The sequence below is a fragment of the Pecten maximus genome, chromosome 8, assembly GCF_902652985.1.
Source record: "Pecten maximus chromosome 8, xPecMax1.1, whole genome shotgun sequence".
Classification (NCBI taxonomy): Eukaryota; Metazoa; Mollusca; class Bivalvia; order Pectinida; family Pectinidae; genus Pecten; species Pecten maximus.
In genome coordinates, this window is record NC_047022.1 from 37,608,560 (window position 1) to 37,631,351 (window position 22,792).

Below are 22,792 nucleotides of genomic sequence, written 5' to 3' on the forward strand. Positions count from 1 at the left end.
CATGTTTATCTGAGTTCTTATGCTGTACTATAAATGTTATATTTTTGTCTAGTATAATCTGTTGCTAGGGATACTCAGTCCTTAACTTGGTACTCTGATTATCGTTGTAAATATGCTTTCGTTAACTTATGATGAGCTTGTGACTATATGTAGAAAAGAGCTGTACCTTGTTTCAAAAGGTTCTAGTGAATCTATTGATGGTTACGCTGATAGGATCACAAATTTAGCTACAGCTGTATATTGGAAGTGTGGGGAGGAAAGCATCAAACGTACAGCTATAGACATGTTCCTCAAAAGTGTGATGGAAGAGGAAGACTACTATACAGTTGTAGACAACGAATTCGCCAAATCATTAGAGGAGGCGATTGCAATCGTTCAAGAGTATAGGTTGTTGAGAGAAAGTGAACCAACTGGGACAGACAGAGAGAGCGAGAAAGACACCACAGGGGAACACGAAGATGAGATTGTTGAAGAAAAAGTGCGAATGGAAGATGAATCTATTCAGACACAGAACAACATACAAAGTATCGAGAGCGGTTACTTCTCCAACCCGACCCGTGCCCGGGTACTCGGGTACTCGTAACAGCCCTAGTTACGGAGATTTTTTTGAGATTACAGTAGATTTAGATAGTTTTTATTTTAAAATGAAGTATTGTCAGTTCAAAATAATCATTCTGAGTTGATGTCTTCATTACAGTAGTAAAATAAAGGTTTTGTTTTGTTGCTAGAACTAAAAATACTGCCATGGTAAAATGCTTTCACTTTCTATTACCGGAACTTTCTAGACTGTGACGTCACAGCCATAACTGTCAAGAGTGTTACGGAGGTCATTTTTTCAGAATTCTTAACCAGTTTTTGCAGATTTTTAAATCAAATTTTGCAAAATTTGCAAGTTTCGCAATATTCTTACTATTTTTTTGTTCATTTTTTTTGCATATTTTCAATTTTTGTACACATATAAAGCTAAATAGTGGCAAACAAACATGTTAAAATAGGATGTTAGCATGTTAAAATAGCATGTTAGCATGTTAAAACACTAAATCAGCATGTTAAAACAGCATGTTAGCATGCTAAAACACCAAATCAGCATGTTAAAATAGCATGTTAGCATGTAAAAACACCAAATCAGCATGTTAAAATAGCATGCTAAAACACCAAATCAGCATGTTAAAACAGCATGTTAAAACAGCATGTTAAAACATCAAATCAGCATGTTAAAATAGCATGTTAGCATGTTAAAACACAAAATCAGCATGTTAAAACAGCATGTTAGCATGCTAAAACACCAAATCAGCATGTTAAAACAGCATGTTGGCATGCTAAAACACCAAATCAGCATGTTAAAACAGCATGTTAGCATGCTAAAACACCAAATCAGCATGTTAAAACAGCATGTTAGCATGCTAAAACATCAAATCAGCATGCTAAATTAGCATGTTAGCATGTTAAATTAACATGAAAAAATCAGGACAAAATCAGGACAAAATCAGGACAAATTAATGACAAAACATGACAAAAACATGACAAAACATGACAAAAACGACTAATTCATGACAAAACATGACAAAATCAAAACAAAACATGAAAAAAATGACAAAATCATGACAAAACCATGACAAAATCATGACAAAACATGAGAAAACATGACCAAAACATGACAAAATCATGACAAAATCATGACAAAACATGACAAAAATGACAAAATCATGACAAAAGTGACAAAATCATGACAAAAATGACAAAATCATTACAAATAATGACAAAATCATGACAAAAATTACAAAATCATGACAAATCATGACAAAATCATGACAAAAATGACAAAATCATGACAAATTATGACAAAAATGACAAAATCATGACAAAACATGACGAAATCATGACAAAACTGACAAAATCATGACAAAACATGACAAATCATGACAAAATCATGACAAAACATGACAAAATCATGACAAAATGATGACAAAAATGACAAAATCATGACAAATTATGACAAAACATGACGAAATCATGACAAAACATGACAAAAATGTCAAAATCATGACAAAAAATGTCAAAATCATGACAAAACATGACAAATAATGACAAAATCATGACAAATACATGACAAAATCATGACAAAAATGACAAAATCATGACAATTAATGACAAAATCATCACAAATACATGACAAAATCATGACAAAACCATGAAAAAAATGACAAAATCATGACAAATAATGCCTTGAAAACCAACACGACAAGCCATGTACATACTATACTAGCATACCGAAAGTCAATAACGTCATGAAATCCAACCCGGCTAGCGATTTACATACTATACTAGCATGCCGAAAGTCAATAACGTCGTGAAATCCAACCCGGCTAGCCATTTACATGCTATACTAGCATACCGAAAGTCAATAACGTCATGAAAACCAACCCGGCTAGCCATTTACATACTTTTCTTCAATCTCCAAAGGTTTTCACCATGAAAAGATAAAATCTCAAGAAAATACAGTTAAAGAAATGTATGCCACTTCTGTATTTGAAACTAAGATACAGAGAGAATTGATGACATCTATCCGGGGGATTTTCTCTCTCCCAGAATGCCTCATTCAAGATGGCTGCCTCCATGGGCAGCCATCTTGAATGAGGCATTCTGGGAGAGAAAATTCCCCATAGTGCCATCTTATCTCACTATATTTACATTTGGTGTGGCAATGCCCTTATATATTACTAGTAAATCCCTACCAAAAGCAGCTTCATCTATGAGAGTATAACTGAAGTTGCCCTGAGGGCGTATGAATATCTCACTTTTGAATTTGAATTTTGGAAGATTTTTTTCATATTTTTTTATTTTTGCGATTCATTAATAGAATGTAAATATAAGCGATAAACTGCCTAGATGCGGCAGACCTACTGGTATAACTGCCACATGTGTCACAGACAAACAATCATGGTGCGCTAGCGCGCACCATTCAGTTTGTCTGTGACACATGTGGCAGTTATACCAGTAGGTCTGCCGCATCTAGGCAGTTTATTGCTTAAATGTATTCTGTGGGTTTGAATCTAGATTAACCCTTGTGTAACTATGTATTTTGCAGATTTAAATCTAGATGAACCTTTGTGTAACTATGTAATAAATGATAATCAAATATGATGACATCGCTTTATTTCATTGACTTTTCCTTACATTGATAGTAGCATTTCTTTAAATAATAATCACGCAATTGATTAAAATATTCAATTTATATGCGAGATATAAAAGTTTACTTACATTTTCATGTTTTCTAGTGGGCCTTGCGGCTGCCTGGTACTGGCCAGGCGGGGCCTTGCGGATGCCTGTTACTGGCCAGGCGGGGCCTTGCGGATGCCTGTTACTGGCCAGGCGGGGCCTTGCGGATGCCTGTTATTGGCCAGGCGGGGCCTTGCGGCTGCCTGTTACTGGCCAGATGGGCATTGCGGCTGCCGGTTACTGGCCTGATTCTCACTTTGATGACTTAATATCATTTGTGGTATTTCCTTTCTACATTTGATATACGGCTAACATAGATAATGTTAAAGACGCTTCCGGTTCCGGACATAGGGTTTATTCTCATTTGAGCAATTTTTTACAACCAGGCATCGCAAACAATATATTTACCTGTCAACTCGTTCTAGGTATCTCAATTTGACCGATATACGGAATTTGATCAAAATCCTTTAAAAGTGAAGTCGCAATACTCACTTTTAAGTTAAGTCAAATCCGACTGAAATAGCAAATACACAAAAACTTCAGTAACCTACCTTGGTTTATAATCCTTAGACATCAACTCATGTTATTCATATGTGGGATGACAATGATTTAAAGATGAGAAAATTGATCAAAAGCGGTCGTGATAGCCGACGATGCATCGACTGTGGAACGGAATCAGGATATATATTTTAGAGGGGTTTTGCAACGGGCAATCTGATTGATCGACAGCTTTGTACACAGTACGATACTTTAATTGTCGACCAATCAGACTGTTTTAAGAGAGGTCTAAGATAGATAGCTACTTCCGTTCCACGGTCGATGCGTTGTCCAATTTTCAAGTGTAGGAGCTATATTTGTTTAATAGATGCTAACCAGATGCCGACGCCTGTAGTTAGATTGAACATACGAACTGCACACTGTATCTCCTCCATGGTTAAACATGATTTATTTTGTAGTTCATACTTTGCCCCCAGTGCAATCAATTGTGTCTCCCGAATGTCGCCATTGGTTTTGCTACGTTATTCTCTATTTCTAACCAACATTCTGATTCCCCAGCTGAAGTCACAATTTACTTGACGTTGAGCCATTGGTCATTTTGTGATAGTTTAGTACGCGTGAATAGTTTAGTACCCATTGAATGGTACGACAACGTCATGCTTGGTTGTTCGAATGCTAAATGTATTTGACGGCCTTATCAGCACGCGTTGTCACGAACTGGCCATGTACCAGGTATAACAACACGACTCACCAGCTTCAGGTCGACCAGATTTCCGGACTGGAAATATCATTCTAAACTTAGTGTGGTTTTACTGACTGACTGTTGCTGATGATTGCTGTGTTTGTGCTTCTACACTGAACGCTGCCGTTAACGATGGGTGTCCGCGATGACCAAACAACGGCGGAGGACTCGACCGAACCATTGGTCTGCAATCATGTAAATAAGCTAGGTAACGGCTGGGGTCGTCGCCGACATAACAGCTCGCCTCGTGTTTTTGGGGCTTCAGACACCTTCGATATATTATTGGACTCGGGTTCAGACTCGCTGACTACCTGTAAACAATGGACATGGCGTCGGTTCGTCGATTTCCTTCACGTTATAGTTGTTATTGGTTATGTAATATATATTGTCTATGTTATCCTCTACGACCCATCACTCGCATTTTGGACAATCATCGACGTTGCCATCATTGTACTCTATGTCCTTCATCGCTTCATTCGTCTCCAAAACGTCGCTAAATTCATCGCCAAATATGGCCGAACACGAATACTCTCCGGGAGACGTTTTAGGATAAATGCAAGGACGAGAAGAATACTCCGACTGTAAGTCTTATGTAGAATTTGATGGTGCATTCACATGGGATAGGAATATATTTTGAGATTGATATGAAATTATTGTGACGATATAAAGATCAGGTTGACTTTCACTCCCCTAAACTTACCGGTATTCTATTAGTGAATTTTTAATACCCTTTCGAGACACAATATTCCCCATCACCAACTCGTACGTGACATCCCATAGACAGCACATTACATATATGTCGACCACCGACATCATTATAACTGATAAGATTTTCAAATACACACGAATGTAACCACGTATTGGTATGCGTTATGTTCATGTTATTGATAATTGGGCTACATTGATTATGTTTTGAACATGGATTTCAGATGTCAGACCATTTTGCATCATTTCCCTTATATCTTCGTTTCAGATGTCGGACCATTTTGCATCATTTCCCTTATATCTTCGTTTCAGATGTCAGACCATTTTGCATCATTTCCCTTATATCTTCGTTTCAGATGTCAGACCATTTTGCATCATTTCCCTTATATCTTCGTTTCAGATGTCAGACCATTTTGCATCATTTCCCTTATATCTTCGTTTCAGATGTCAAACCATTTTGCATCATTTCCCTTATATCTTCGTTTCAGATGTCAGACCATTTTGCATCATTTCCCTTATATCTTCGTTTCAGATGTCGGACCATTTTGCATCATTTCCCTTATATCTTCGTTTCAGATGTCAGACCATTTCGATCATTTCCCTTATATCTTCGTTTCAGATGTCAGACCATTTCGATCATTTCCCTTATATCTTCGTTTCAGATGTCAGATAATCTTGCACCAGTTTCCTGGTATCGTCGTTTTAGATGTCAGACCACGATGATCCTGGCATGTTTGACTCCCGAGTTTCAGAGGGTTTAACATATTTCTGTCAAAGACACCTGTTGTATCTCACAATATGCCACAAGAGGTGAATAATTAAGTGTCCTCTGATGGTCGGGGATTTCTCCGATGCCTCTATTTAAGTGGACGTCGGAGATCCCTAGGAAAAAAAGCCTTGTATATCCCACTGCATATTGATCATAGGAGTTGACCGACGCTTCCAGCAGAATCGCGAATTGTCTTCCTGATTGCTATTTAGAAGATACTGAACATTGCAACATTCTGAATATTGATATTTTCCTCCCTTTTCGGTAGTTCCCTTTTCTTTCTTGTTGTATGGGGGCCACGATAACTACCTCGGTTAGAGTGCCACTACATAACATCAGGGTGAAGATCCGAGGTGCGTTGTTCAACGTTCCTTACCGTGTCTGGTTGTGTTCTTCGGAAGCTAACAATCGGACCGGTCTCTGCTCTCATATTTGTGTCCTTGGGCAAAACACTAATTGCTCTGGATGGCATGCGACGGGACTCCCGTATGTTGTTCAGTAAGGTAGTCAATATCTACATAAGATCCCCCTCAAATTGACCCTTGACTGTTCACGAGGCGATAAACCAAGCAAGCAAACATTCTCCTTGCACGTTATCTTCTGCTGTTGGTGATCCTCGACGCTCGCTCTGAGCCCAATTCCTAAACCCGATTTTCCCCATAGGAAAATGTAACAATAATATATATACTAAAACCCAATGATGCTTTGCTATGTTTTTTTTTATGTTGAATAAATTCCGCAACAGTTGCGAGGACGTTCAATTCAAATTAATTTTATTTCAATGTTTCACATTTCGGAGGTTAAATTCTTTGTTTTGGAACTTTGGCTCATGAGAATGATTGAAATTTCTGTTCGACACCATCGTTTGGTGGCAAGATCTTCCAAAAGAATGTTGGCATGCCCATAGAAACAATCTGTGTCACTTTCTAGGCCAACTTGGCCAAGCCTCATATGGGCCTTATGATTTTGAAGAGTGCATCAACTAGACCTTGAAATGTCCTTCAGATTCATCTATAGGTATCTTGGCGATGAGTTGTATTGATCCCGTCGATCGGATATATCCTGTAGAACTTGAAATTGCTCACCTCGATCTTCACTCACAATGAAGGGTCAGTTTATAAATAACTGTATAATAAGTGTGGTGATTTCAACTTTCGAATTGTAATTTTTTCATTTATAGATAGTAACATTCCTGCTTCCCCTCCTTATGGTGTCCCGGTTGATTCGGTGTTCAGGGACTTTTTGTAATCATCACTATTTCCATAAAAGAAATATTAATCACATAATGTATTGAGAGATGCAGGTTGATGATCATCACGGGGGAGGTTTAACTCTTTATCATAATCTCATTCGGAAATATTCGATTTCCTATACGATATGAATGACATCATGTTCGTAGTTCTGTTGTCATCATCTTAGTGAGAATGTGACTTACAGTAATATTATCATGACAGATGTCGTCGTGACCTAGATTTGTATGGCGGGTGTCGTCGTGACCTAGATTTGTATGGCGGGTGTCGTCGTGACCTAGATTTGTAAGGCGAATGTCGTCGTGACCTAGATTTACATGGCAGGTGTCGTCGTGACCTAGATTTGCATGGCAGATGTCGTCGTGACCTAGATTTGCATGGCGGGTGTCGTCGTGACCTAGATTTACATGGCAGGTGTCGTCGTGACCTAGATTTACATGACAGGTGTCGTCGTGACCTAGATTTGCATGGCAGATGTCGTCGTGACCTAGATTTGCATGGCGGGTGTCGTCGTGACCTAGATTTGCATGGCGGGTGTCGTCGTGACCTAGATTTACATGGCAGGTGTCGTCGTGACCTAGATTTACATGGCGGGTGTCGTCGTGACCTAGATTTACATGGCAGGTGTCGTCGTGACCTATATTTGCATGGCAGGTGTCGTCGATGAAGCAGAAGTCGCTTACTCTTCCGGAGCACACGACCTTACTTTTCCAAGTGTATCCGTGCAAGTCTGTATTTTGTCCCCGTTTTATGGATATTTATTTAGAATAACGGCGTCGTTTTCATGTCTGTAATCTCTATTCTTATTATATTTGTTTCAGGTGCCTGACAATTCTAGCTTTGTTGTTGATAATCACATTCATTGCTTTCGATGTTCGAGCCGACACGGAGAGGCTGATATCTTTTGGTGGACTGTGTCTACTGGTATTCCTCATCTTCATCACATCCAAAGCTCCCTCCAAGGTCAGAACAACATGGCGGTCAGGACATGCTAATAAATACCGTGATATGCGTGATCGACCTAATACAATGTAGAAATGCTTTCTTTGAAGAATGGTAATGAACGATATGCTCATTTTGAATGAAGAACGTTACGTGTTACCCTTATTTTCTGTTTCCTGTCATAATGACGTCACTTCCATTTCAGGTTCGCTGGACACCTGTGTTATGGGGACTGATACTACAGTTTACTTGGGGAGTCGTAATACTGAGATGGAAACCTGGATACGAGATATGTAAATTAGTTGGCGACGCTGTTGTTGGTTTCCTTACATTCGCAGACGAAGGATCAAAGTTTGTGTTCGACGCTGAAAACTATACGATGCACGTTATTGTATTTAAGGTATGTGGCGATTGATAAAAATAGCTTCTGTTACTTTCCGTCTAACCAGGTCCCAAATAACACGCATGACCATGTTAGAAACACATACTCACGTGATTACATGTATAGTTATGTGTGTTTACTTTATCTCTAATGACATCTAATTATAGTCGTTCTGCTGTAAATAGTAGATGATGACGGAAATCCTAAATGATGTGAAAGAAATGCATCGTATCTAGCTATCAATGGTGTTATATAATCTTATATCTAAATACAATGGACATATGAATACAATTGTTTTATAACATGCTACAGAATTATCTTATGGTAATATATACCTTAACTCCATTGAAGTAACCTAGCTATGGCGAAATATTTGACCTTTTTGCAGTCCCGTGTCCCCAGATCCTGTCGGTCGTGGTGTACTTCAGTGATATAACTTTGTCTGTCCTCAGATCCTGTCGGTGGTGGTGTACTACAGTGATATAACTTTGTCTGTCCCCAGATCCTGTCGGTGGTGGTGTACGTCAGTGATATAACTTTGTCTGTCCCCAGATCCTGTCGGTGGTGGTGTACTACAGTGATATAACTTTGTCTGTCCCCAGATCCTGTCGGTGGTGGTGTACGTCAGTGATATAACTTTGTCTGTCCTCAGATCCTGTCGGTGGTGGTGTACGTCAGTGATATAACTTTGTCTGTCCCCAGATCCTGTCGGTGGTGGTGTACGTCAGTGATATAACTTTGTCTGTCCCCAGATCCTTCCGGTGGTGGTGTACGTCAGTGATATAACTTTGTCTGTCCCCAGATCCTGCCTGTGGTGGTGTACTACAGTGATATAACTTTGTCTGTCCCCAGATCCTGTCGGTGGTGGTATACTACAGTGATATAACTTTGTCTGTCCCCAGATCCTGTCGGTGGTGGTGTACTACAGTGATATAACTTTGTCTGTCCCCAGATCCTGTCGGTGGTGGTGTACGTCCGTGATATAACTTTGTCTGTCCCCAGATCCTGTTGGTGGTGGTGTACGTCAGTGATATAACTTTGTCTGTCCCCAGATCCTGCCGGTGGTGGTGTACTTCAGTGATATAACTTTGTCTGTCCTCAGATCCTGCCGGTGGTGGTGTACGTCAGTGATATAACTTTGTCTGTCCCCAGATTCTGTCGGTGGTGGTGTACGTCAGTGATATAACTTTGTCTGTCCCTAGATCCTGCCGGTGGTGGTGTAAGTCAGTGATATAACTTTGTCTGTCCCCAGATCCTGCCGGTGGTGGTGTACTACAGTGATATAACTTTGTCTGTCCCCAGATCCTGCCGGTAGTGGTGTACGTCAGTGATATAACTTTGTCTGTCCCCAGATCCTGCCGGTGGTGGTGTACGTCAGTGATATAACTTTGTCTGTCCCCAGATGGTTCATTCCCACTCAGCCAACATGTTGTTTTTGCTATATAAACATTACCTGAGTTTACCTGTGGAAAATGTAGGTATAGTCTGTTTCAGTATACGTATACATGGGACTCAAAGGTGACTAACAATAAAAGTGATGAAAATGTTTAAGAATACCTTTAAAAATATACATTCATGTGTACGTATTAATAACAGAATACATATACTGATAATTTATTACTTATATTAATAATGATAGTACACAACACTTCAAAAATGAAATAACGGAAAAATCTTTCATAATTAAAAATGCACCATATACAGGTAACAATGATATACAGTGTACTTTCAATCATTTTTTCCCTTGTTCTTTTCCCCCTTTCAATTAGATATGATTACTATCTTATAATAAGCAACTAATTCTTACAAATGGAATTATTGTTTCAACAAAAATAAAGGTGCATTTTGTTAAAATCACATAAAGAGTTAACGGCATAAACTTAATGATATGTAGTCAAAACTGTTTACAAGAGTATGTGTATGTAACCAACACAAAAACAACCAATTGTTATTCCCTCAAAATTACAATAAACAGTATACACCTTGGTCCAATCATTTGACCAGATCCATTAGTTATTTTTCTCTGAACACTTACTGTTTCCTGAACATTAACATTCAATTTCATAAAGGGACCTAAGTGTTTATGATATACTTTGAGAAATTGAACTTGTGTATTCTAAACATTATATACAAGCGTAATTTAACATTCAATTTCATAAAGCAACTTGAACTTGCAAGGGTTATGATTACCATATACTCGTGTTAAAGGAAGTGACAATTATATAGACTAGTATTTCTTTGTAATAATAAGATTGAACTATTTATTACGTGAATAATTTCGTATGTGAAGACTGCATATATGAGAACCGCCGATATGATTAATTGACTTTGGTGATATTGTGAACTTTATCCGTGCTTTCTAGGATTATACTGATTTGTGCTTTATTATTCAATCAGTTTCACTATCATACATGATTTGTTTTACTTGAACTATTAAAATGTGATTTAAAGTGTTTTGTTTTTAATCGTTTTCTCTTAAGTACATTATATATACCTGTTATATATTACAATGAAACAGGTAACGTTGACTTAAACGTATTGATAATGTGACCTTTCAATGTAAAGGTTAAAATTGAACAAACGTATTTTCTGTTTTATTTATAAAACATAATAATTATGATAAAGTGTGAAATTTTTAACAATGAAAGATATAGAAAAATGAATTATTTTCAGTAATGTATGAAAATTTGAGTTATTTTATTTTAATTTTTTTAATATAATAAAAGTATTTGTGATACATATACATTTAGTATACATTATCTACAAACTGATAACAGCATGTAGCACAGGTAATACAGGTAACACAGGTAACCTGAGAATCAAGTACTTCTCCAAAACAGGCTATAACTTACCTGTAATTAGTGCCTATTGTTCTCTATTGTTCCTACCCCCAATGTTAAAATAGGATATGTTGGCTGAGTGGGAAGACACCCCCCAGATCCTGTTGGTGGTGGTGTGCGTCAGTGATATAACTTTGTCTGTCCTCAGATCCTGCCGGTGGTGGTGTACTTCAGTTCCGTTGTATCTATACTGTACTACCTTGGGGTGATGCAGGTCATCATTAAGGGTCTTGCCAAGTTATTCCAGTACACAATGAACACCACAGCTATAGAGTCGTTCGCCGCCGCAGCTCATATCTTTATTGGACAGGTAAGAATATATCTATATATACTAAAGGTGTAAATGCTGGCTGCGAGACCTTTGACAGGCATTCAATAACGGTCTCTTGTTTGATGTGAAGTTGCAAACCTCATCACTTTCATATTTTCGGTTCAACGGAATTCAAAGGCATTGACTAGGAATTTCACACTGATTAAATGATGTTTGATATGAAATGTCATACTATTAGAAGTATGTGAACTTTCAAACTACACATGTTCTCTAGTGTTTCTATATCTTGCTTTCTCTGTTTTCTGTTCAGATGCTATCTCTGGAACAACCTAACGTCGCCCGAATGTTTTTATTCTGGTGTCAGTCTCTACTTATCTCACGCCTGGCAAAGCGTAAATGATTCGAACTCCAAACTGTCATGCACTATAATTTCTTAAGGAATTTCCACGATCAATTGTGTAAATCTGTTTTGTCCATATTTTGACGTCCTTTTACTATCTAACAAACACCATACACAATATTGCTGTCATTTCCTTTACGAAATTAACAAAATGATGATTCTGAAGTGGTTTGTCATAGGCTGTTTAGACTGACTTATTATACGATAAGGTGAGAGTGACTTACCCGATGACCCCCCAATACACGGAAAGTCGATACTTGTCCCTCACAGTGTTATTGCTGGCATTATTTGAGATCTTGATCAGCGTCATTAAAACCCTTAACTGTTATCTATCATTTAAGATATTATCTAATCTGTGCTAGTTGGAGTCTTCGATAGCCTTGAAGCCGTTCTTTCGTGATCTTACGCTGTCCGAGCTCCATTGTGTGATGACGACAGGGTTTGCTACTGTGGCTGGAACAGTCATCGCCGCCTACATAGAGTTTGGGGTATGTATAGATGAGTTACTGGTCCTCTTATATAAACTAGTGGTTACTACTGGGCTAGTGCGTCTACGATACCATAGGGATACGTTCACTAGAATTTGTCATGGCAAAACCGAAGGCTGAAGGTTAGCTAGTTGATTGGTGTCAGTAAAAGCACCTGACCAATCACTAAGTTAAATTACAGAGGAAAGACGGCCAAAATCAAGGCCAGTCAATTAAACGGTATGACGACCTCGAGGTTCGTTTGAGAAACAAACAGTTACTGAGCGTTCGTTTTGACCGTGGCATATCCCTGGGATACAGGAGTAATCTGATTTCAGATCTGGTTTATCATATTCAACTAGTAACACTTTGAAAGTTGACAAATGGTGTTCTGAGAAATGTTATGGCCTTCTTTTGGGCCGTTGATGGCTTCCGCTTGTGCGGAATTGGAGGAAAGGTTGCCCTTGAGCCTTGAGGTAAGCAATGTGCGCCTGACACGAGATAACCTAGAATGAGTGTTGTTAAATGGAATTAAGTGATGTAACAACTATTGACCATTTTTTTTTGGCATTGTTGACAGTACTACATTCAGGACAGGTCCAAGCGCTTGAGAGATGTTTCTGAGTGGGGAAATCCCTGAGTAGGGGGAATCCCTGAGTAGGGGGGAAATCCCTGAGTAGGGGGAATCCCTGAGTAGGGGAATCCTTGAGTAGGGGGGAAATCCCTGAATCTGGGAATTATCTGTAAACTAAAGTTTTGATGAATCAGTTTCACGTGCAGTTTGAGTTTTACATATGCTTTTTTTATTACAGGTGCCGGCGGAACACGTGATTTCCGCTTCTTTCATGTCTGCCCCAGCCGCTATCGCTGTGGCCAAGCTAGGATGGCCGGAGACCAAAGTGACCAGGGTCAAGCAAAAAAATATTGTTCTCACTGAAGTTGGGTAGGAACACTTGTAGTTACATGTGTTTGAAAGATTTTAATTTTCTTGGTCAACTTTTTTGTAGGTCAGTGTCGAAAACTTTCATAAAATCTAAATAAACTGACTGGATCCAATTTCAGTTATCAGGGAATTCTCTCCAATGGTACTTCTGGTGACCCAGCGGCACATCTTAAAATATTTAAAGTGAAAGTAATATATCTTCTACATTCATATTTCTAGAAAGAACGAAAGAGGTTAAGCAGTAGTTGATTAACTTTCTAGAATACCTTTCGTAGTTTCATTCATTTCGATTCCAGTTTTGTCAATATCTCTTATGGTTCATTTTTCTACAGGAAAGCATTACATAATTTATGGTAATTTGCTTAACAAAGGTTGTCCCCCTGTTCAGTTGTTTTATTGACATATTGACCGTCGTTGTAATGTTTACTAGTTTACTATTGTTTCTACCACAATACCCTGTGTTATTCAACTCTCAGACCATCAGTCAATCACTATAGCTGTTGATTAACAATCTGTTTATACCACAGGTGGTATAAGCTCTGTACGCATTTTGATTGGCTAACACGGTGAAATTTGACCCAAGCTGCAATTGTTATTGACGTCATCAATAATATAATGACGTCACATCACCGGGTCCCGGACGTCACCGGTACACTTTATTTGCATACGCGAAATTATACTTGGCCACGTTTCCCTTTGATTCAAGCCGATATTATTGTGGTAGAAACAGGTCACACGACTCGAAATTGTTGGATATGGAATTTATTTCACACGAGTAAGTTATTTTTTAAAAGTTGCAGAAAACACTCGCTAAAGCTCGTGTCTTTTGTAACTTTTAAAAAATAACTTACTCGTGTGAAATAAATTCCATATCCAACAACCACTCGTTGTGTAACCTCTATTTATTATCTAACACAGTCAGGAGATGAATGTGATGGAAGCAGCTTCAGTAGGAGCTGTGACGGCCATTAAACTGGTTTCTTACGTCGTCGCCAATCTCATCGCCTTCATCTCCATCCTGGCCTTCATTAACTACTGCTTCTCCTTCATGGGAGCACGTGTGGGTCACCCGGAGTTCACCTTCGAGGTGCGTACAAATGTTTGGAGAACACAATACCCCACGTGGCCTGTCTGGTGGTTTGTAGTCAGTAATTCATACTATTTGCGTGTAGAGCAAAATGGTACAATGAAACCCGAATCTACCGACCACTGTCTTTAACGATTTACGGTACAGTGTAAGAAACTGATGTTTTTCTCTATCGTTTATTAACGGTATATTATGTCCGTGTTCTTCACTACCATCTATTGACGGAATATTATGTCCGTGTCCCTCACTACCATCTATTGACGGTATATTATGTCCGTGTCCCTCACTACCATCTATTGACGGTATATTATGTCCGTGTCCCTCACTACAATATATTGACAGTATATTATGTCCGTGTCCCTCACTACCATCTATTGACGGTGTATTATCATGTCCGTGTCCCTCACTACCATCTATTGACCGTATATTATGTCTGTGTCCTCCACTACCATCTATTGACGGTATATTATATCCGTGTCCTTCACTACCATCTATTGACGGTATAGTATGTCCGTGTCCCTCACTACCATCTATTGACGGTATATTATGTCCGTGTCCTTCACTACCATCTATTGACGGTATATTATGTCCGTGTTCTTCACTACCATCTATTGACGGTATATTATGTCCGTGTCCCTCACTACCATCTATTGACGGTATATTATGTCCGTGTCCTTCACTACCATCTATTGACGGTATATTATATCCGTGTCCCTCACTACCATCTATTGACGGTATATTATGTCCGTGTCCCTCACTACCATCTATTGACGGTATATTATGTCCGTGTCCTTCACTACCATCTATTGACGGTATATCATGTCCGTGTCCTTCACTACCATCTATTGACGGTATATTATGTCCGTGTCCCTCACTACCATCTATTGACGGTATATTATGTCCGTGTCCTTCACTACCATCTATTGACGGTATATTATGTCCGTGTCCTTCACTACCATCTATTGACGGTACATTATGTCCGTGTCCTTCACTACCATCTATTGACGGTATATTATGTCCGTGTCCTTCACTACCATCTATTGACGGTACATTATGTCCGTGTCCCTCACTACCATCTATTGACGGTATATTATGTCCGTGTCCTTCACTACCATCTATTGACGGTATATCATGTCCGTGTCCTTCACTACCATCTATTGACGGTATATTATATGTGTCCTTCACTACCATCTATTGACGGTATAGTATGTCCGTGTCCCTCACTACCATCTATTGACGGTATATTATGTTCGTGTCCTTCACTACCATCTATTTACGGTATATTATGTCCGTGTCCTTCACTACCATCTATTGACGGTATATTATGTCCGTGTCCCTCACTACCATCTATTGACGGTATATTATGTCCGTGTCCTTCACTACCATCTATTGACCGTATATTATGTCCGTGTCCCTCACTACCATCTATTGACGGTATATTATGTCCGTGTCCCTCACTACCATCTATTGACGGTATATTATGTCCGTGTCCCTCACTACCATCTATTGACCGTATATTATGTCCGTGTCCTTCACTACCATCTATTGACGGTATATTATGTCCGTGTCCCTCACTACCATCTATTGACGGTATATTATGTCAGTGTCCCTCACTACCATCCATTGACGGTATGTTATATCTGTGTCCTTCACTACCATCTATTGACGGTATATTATGTCAGTGTCCCTCACTACCATCTATTGACGGTATATTATATCTGTGTCCTTCACTACCATCTATTGACGGTATATTATGTCCGTGTCCTTCACTACCATCTATTGACCGTATATTATGTCCGTGTCCCTCACTACCATCTATTGACCGTATATTATGTCCGTGTCCTTCACTACCATCTATTGACGGTATATTATGTCCGTGTCCCTCACTACCATCTATTGACGGTATATTATGTCAGTGTCCCTCACTAACATCCATTGACGGTATATTATATCCGTGTCCCTCACTACCATCTATTGACGGTATATTATGTCCTTGTCCCTCACTACCATCTATTGACGGTATATTATGTCCGTGTCCCTCACTACCATCTATTGACGGTATGTTATGTCCGTGTCCTTCATTACCATTTATTGACGGTATATTATGTCCGTGTCCCTCACTACCATCTATTGACGGTATATTATGTCCGTGTCCCTCCCACCATCTATTGACGGTATATTATATCCGTGTCCTTCACTACCATCTATTGACGGTATATTATGTCCGTGTCCTTCACTACCATCTATTGACGGTATATTATGTCCGTGTCCCTCACTGCCCTCTATTGACGGTATATTATGTACGTGTCCCTCACTACCATCTATTGACGGTATATTATGTACGTGTCCCTCACTACCATCTATTGACGGTATATTATGTCCGTGTCCCTCACTACCGTCTATTGACGGTATATTATATCTGTGTCCTTCACTACCATCTATTGACGGTATATTATGTCCGTGTCCCTCACTACCATCTATTGACGGTATATTATGTTCGTGTTCTTCACTACCATCTATTGACGGTATAGTATGTCCGTGTCCCTCACTACCATCTATTGACGGTATATTATGTCCGTGTCCTTCACTACCATCTATTGACGGTATATTATGTCCATCTCCCTCACTACCATCTATTGACGGTATATTATGTCCGTGTCCTTCACTACCATCTATTGACGGTATATTATGTCCGTGTTCTTCACTACCATCTATTGACGGTATATTATATCCGTGTCCCTCACTGCCATCTATTGACGGTATATTATGTCCGTGTCCCTCACCACCATCTATTGACGGTATATTATGTCCGTGTCCTTCACTACCATCTATTTACGGTATATTATGTCCGTGTCCCTCACTACCATCTATTGACGGTATATTGTGTCCGTGTCCTTCACTACCATCTATTGACGGTATATTATGTCCGTGTCCCTCACTACCATTTATTGACGGTATATTATGTCCGTGTCCCTCACTACCATCTATTGACGTTATATTATGTCCGTGTCCTTCACTACCATCTATTGACGGTATATTATGTCCGTGTCCCTCACTACCATCTATTGACGGTATATTATGTCCGTGTCCTTCACTACCATCTATTGACGGTATATTATGTCCGTGTCCTTCACTACCATCTATTGACGGTATATTATGTCCGTGTCCTTCACTACCATCTATTGACGGTACATTATGTCCGTGTCCTTCACTACCATCTATTGACGGTATATTATGACTGTGTCCTTCACTACCATCTATTGACGGTATATTATGTCCGTGTCCTTCACTACCATCTATTGACGGTATATTATGTCCGTGTCCTTCACTACCATCTATTGACGGTATATTATGTCCGTGTCCTTCACTACCATCTATTGACGGTATATTATGTCCGTGTCCCTCACTACCATCTATTGACGGTATATTATGTCCGTGTCCCTCACTACCATCTATTGACGGTATATTATGTCCGTGTCCCTCACTACCATCTGTTGACGGTATATTATGTCCGTGTCCCTCACTACCATCTATTGACCGTATATTATGTCTGTGTCCTTCACTACCAGCTATCGTCCTGATCCACTCAGCCTACTGTTGACCTTGTGGCTTTGACTCTAAGAAAGCCAGAATGACATGATCGGGATGCCATCATATTCAGCCGTGACACTTTAAAATGACTGATAAACATTATTTAATTTTCTATTTACCCTTTTCTATGTCTCTCAGAGGTCCTATGAGACCTGGTAGACAATAAACTAATAATTTCCTTATTATTTAACATACAGTTCTTCTGTTCCTACACCTTCATGCCTCTGGCCTTTGTGATGGGAGTCCGCTGGCAGGACTGTGGTAAGGTAGCAAAGCTCATCGGCAAGAAACTGTTCATCAACGAGTTCCTGTCCTTCGCCGACCTTGGAACGATGATCAAGAACAAAGAATTGGATGTAAGTAATAATCAATATAGATTAGAGAATATATCCATTGAATACTTATAGAAACTAAATGTAGCTTGATTTTATGTATGAAAAAAATACTCCATTGTCTTGTTAGTTGCGTGTAAGTTATGTTCTTAGTCGTAATGTTATCCGCATCCATGGTAAAAGTCGTTCAGATATTCAGGGAGACATTTTCATTTATGTGCTTGGTCGTTATCTTTTTAATTTTTCCTTACAATATTTCGATGAGTTCTTGAAGGAGACGCCATTATTCTAGGTCAGTGTTATGTAGGGAGACATCCTTATTTATGTTGAAGGTCGGTATGTTATGTAGGGAGACATCCTTATTTATGTTGAAGGTCGATATGTTATGTAGGGAGACATCCTTATTTATGTTGAAGGTCGATATGTTATGTGGGGAGAAATCCTTATTTGTGTTGAAGGTCGATATGTTATGTGGGGAGAAATCCTTATTTATGTTGAAGGTCGATATGTTATGTGGGGAGAAATCCTTATTTATGTTGAAGGTCGATATGTTATGTGGGGAGAAATCCTTATTTGTGTTGAAGGTCGATATGTTATGTGGGGAGACATCCTTATTTATGTTGAAGGTCGATATGTTACGTAGGGAGACATCCTTATTTATATAAAAGGTCAATATATTATGTAGGGAGACATCCTTATTTATATTGGAGGTCGATATGTTATGTGGGGAGAAATCCTTATTTATGTTGAAGGTCGATATGTTATGTAGGGAGACATCCTTATTTATATTGAAGGTCGATATGTTATGTGGGGAGACATCCTTATTTATATTGAATGTCGATATGTTATGTGGGGAGACATCCTTATTTATGTTGAAGGTCGATATGTTATGTGGGGAGACATCCTTATTTATATTGAAGGTCGATATGTTATGTGGGGGGAAATCCTTATTTGTGTTGAAGGTCGATATGTTATGTAGGGAGACATCCTTATTTATGTTGAAGGTCGATATGTTATGAAGGAAGACATCCTTATTTATATTAAAGGTCGATATGTTATGCAACCTTTGGCATTTTTTCACCAGAACCGTTCTGCAGTGATAGCTACCTACATTCTGTGCGGGTTCGGCAGTATAGTCGCCATGGGAATCAACCTTGGTGCATTAACTGCCGCCGATCCCAGCAGACGACAGGACTACGCAAAAGGCATGCTCAGGGCCATGATTAGTGGGAACGTCGCGTGCTTCATGACCGCATGCGTAGCAGGTAAGATTGAACCAATAAGCGGTCCTGCTATGATTATATATTATCCAGAATTTAGTATCTTGAAGAGAGTCAATTGGGCGATTTCTTTAATGGCTGAGTCAGTCGTGTAGTTACGTCTCTCGGGCTATGTCCATCACTGTTTACTCCTTAGTGTCTTGTATGGAAACAACTGGTTCCCCTGTCTCCTAAGGTCTATTTAACCAAATCATTAATTCAGGTGCCGAACTGAAGGATTGAAACTCATCCTGCTGTCATTTGTAAATGCCTCGTATCTTACCAGAATTGATCAAACTTTCTCAGACAAAGGTAACGGAGTGACGCTAGAAAGATATCAGTTCAAGACTCGACAGTGTTGGTCTATCCTTTGGGTCATCAGTTTAAGACTGGACAGAGTTGGTCTGTCTTTTGGATCATCAGTTTAAGACTCGACAGTGTTGGTCTGTCCTTTGGGTCATCAGTTTAAGACTCGACAGAGTTGGTCTCTCCTTTGGATCATCAGTTTAAGACTGGACAGAGTTGGTCTGTCCTTCGTATCATCAGGTGATTTTAATATGATGGCGATTGTAACATCACGCGAAATTCTTAATCTAATCACACTGTAGCAAAATGTTCGTTGTTTCGTCATTTAGATATGAAATGCCCAAAGCAATATATATTCTTTGTTTTCACCAACAGGAATGTTGTATCAGGAGTCAAATGTCCAGAGCGGTACTAACGTAACTACTGGAAATGGAACGACTATGGCTTTGAACTTCAGTAACATAGATAACTCCTCCTACCTGTTCACGTGACCGACCACGTGACATACTAATGAGATAAGTTGATATAACCTGGTAATCAGTCGACTAAGAGGACAAGTCTTTGATATGTTTAAGGCCATTTCATATGTCCTCGCTTAGCTCCGATTTTCTCGTAGGGCAAAAAAAGGTATCTTATTCATGAGTTATCCATGAACCAAATACAGTAATCTGATTGGTTCCGTAGAAAATGGCTACAGGAAATCTGACTAATCAAAAACCATCGTTAAATATGTTCTTTGATTAGTTAGACAAGATGGCAGATAACAAAGAATGTCGACACATGGCTGCGGTCATCTTTGTATACCGTTTCTATTGTCTGGACGAGCTTCATCAATAACACTCAGTTTGATTGATCGATAAACATGTGATAATCATGAACAACAGAAGTTTACAAGCCAGTGTTCCCACGGATCAAACGAGTGAAACGAAGAGAAGACTCCGCCGGGACCGACGATGGCTTATACTATGGCTGTCTACTGTATAGACAAATTCGGAGTCTGCAAGACCAGATAGCACTCCCACGTGACCTTGACGCATCACAGTAGTGGGCCTCTAAATGGCGTATGCGATTCAACGCGAAAAGAGTCAAGTAATGAGAGTGAGCAGTAGGAAAAAGTCCACACGAACATTTTTATAAATTCGTGTTCAAGTTCTTCATTTCTTTGAGCGAATTAGCTCATCAGTTTAGACTACAGACATATTATTATATATAATTCACATCCTCATATATACATATATAGATTATATACAGGTTCAGCCATGGAACGGCTGATTTATTTATTCGTTACATCATAATTTCATGTATTTATAATTATGTTATTACATATTAAAAAGTGTGTGTACACATGGACACATTTCATTGAGGTAATAATTCTAACATTTTTATAAATTAGACAACCATATTTTACAGTTTCTGGAAGTCCCTACTTGGGCCTCACCTTTATCGGTAATTTGAAGTTTTATACCATTATTAGTCGAGCAAACCCAACTCTTGGATTTCTCCGCCGCAACTTAAAACACTGTCCAGCGACATTTAAGAAAACTGCTTATATGACACAGGTTAGATCAATGACACCCTTTGGTGTTCCGCTAACAAAAGGGTTATAGAAAGAAATGAAATTCCTTGGTGGCAATCCCTCGACGACTTTGTAACTCTTAACAGTAATAGAACCAGACAAAACATTCAAAAACATACAAACTTATCACCACAATTTGTGAGATCTACAAAAACAGCTGCTTTTCAAAAACAGTAAAAGACTGGAACAATTAAAGTGATATTTGCGTTTTGGCCAAGGATATTGAGCTTTCAAAACTATTAATAGACTTAATTACCTCCTCATGCCGTGGCCATTTATCTTCAACATTGAAGGCGTCCATGTACCATAAAAATACAGACACTTCAGCAGTGCCCATGGTATGATGTGGTGCGATAGTAAATGGTGTAGTATGATGTTAGATGATGTGGTATATTATATAATGTGTTATGATATTATATAATGTGGTATGATATTATATGATGTGGTATGATATTATACGATATGGTACGATACTATACAAATATTGCATTTTGTGGAGGTGTACACGACACTATACGGACCTGGTCAAGAGTGTGTTCATCGAGGCCGCAGGCCGAAGTGAAAAGAACTCTTGACCAGGTCCGTATAGTCCCGTGTACACCGATCACAAAAGGCAATAACTGTTTTGTAATATGGCCAGCTAAAAGGAATGAAAAAAAAAATCCAAGGCTCAATCCAGTCCAAATCCTGTTCACTCATTTTTTCAAAGTCGGCATGCAGACTGACCTTTTGAACTTAAATATGACCGGAATAGTGTTGTTAAACCTGAAGTATTTTTCCCGATGTTCAACAAGTCTTTTTTCTTCAAAATATCTTGTAATTCCTCTTCGTTTAATGTAGCGAAACGTTGTTGGGGGTATTTCGTCTGCAATATTGAAAACAAAAGTGATGCCGAACAATAGTTTGTTTCCAGCATTCGGATTGGCTGTTGTCCAAAAAAACGCGTTGCGTGAGTGGATGCAAAGATTGCCGACCTGTGCGTGCTATAAATAGCACGAACAGGTCGGCAATGCCTGGGGAATTTCCCATCTGAGCTATTTTTAGCACGAACAGGTCTACTCACTGATGGGTACTTGTGAGGGAAACAAATGAAAATTAAGGAACACTCCAGCCATATTACAATATATAAGTGGTATGATATAATATAATGTTGTATGATATAATATGATGTAAGATATTATATGATGTGGTATGATGGTAGATTATGTGATAT

The 22,792-nt window shown here is 39.0% G+C and overlaps 1 protein-coding gene across 1 annotated transcript; it reads left to right on the forward strand.

The window, feature by feature from the left end:
• Nucleotides 1-112: 112 nt before the first annotated feature.
• On the forward strand, nucleotides 113-22,760 carry LOC117332308 (solute carrier family 28 member 3-like). The gene is made up of 10 exons (XM_033891192.1): nucleotides 113-573; nucleotides 8,005-8,146; nucleotides 8,331-8,525; nucleotides 11,490-11,657; nucleotides 12,381-12,506; nucleotides 13,298-13,428; nucleotides 14,347-14,515; nucleotides 18,304-18,462; nucleotides 19,523-19,703; nucleotides 20,379-22,760. The coding sequence occupies exons 1-10, from the start codon at nucleotides 113-115 to the stop codon at nucleotides 20,492-20,494; spliced, it is 1,848 nt and encodes a 615-aa protein (XP_033747083.1). The 3' UTR covers nucleotides 20,495-22,760.
• Nucleotides 22,761-22,792: the final 32 nt, after the last annotated feature.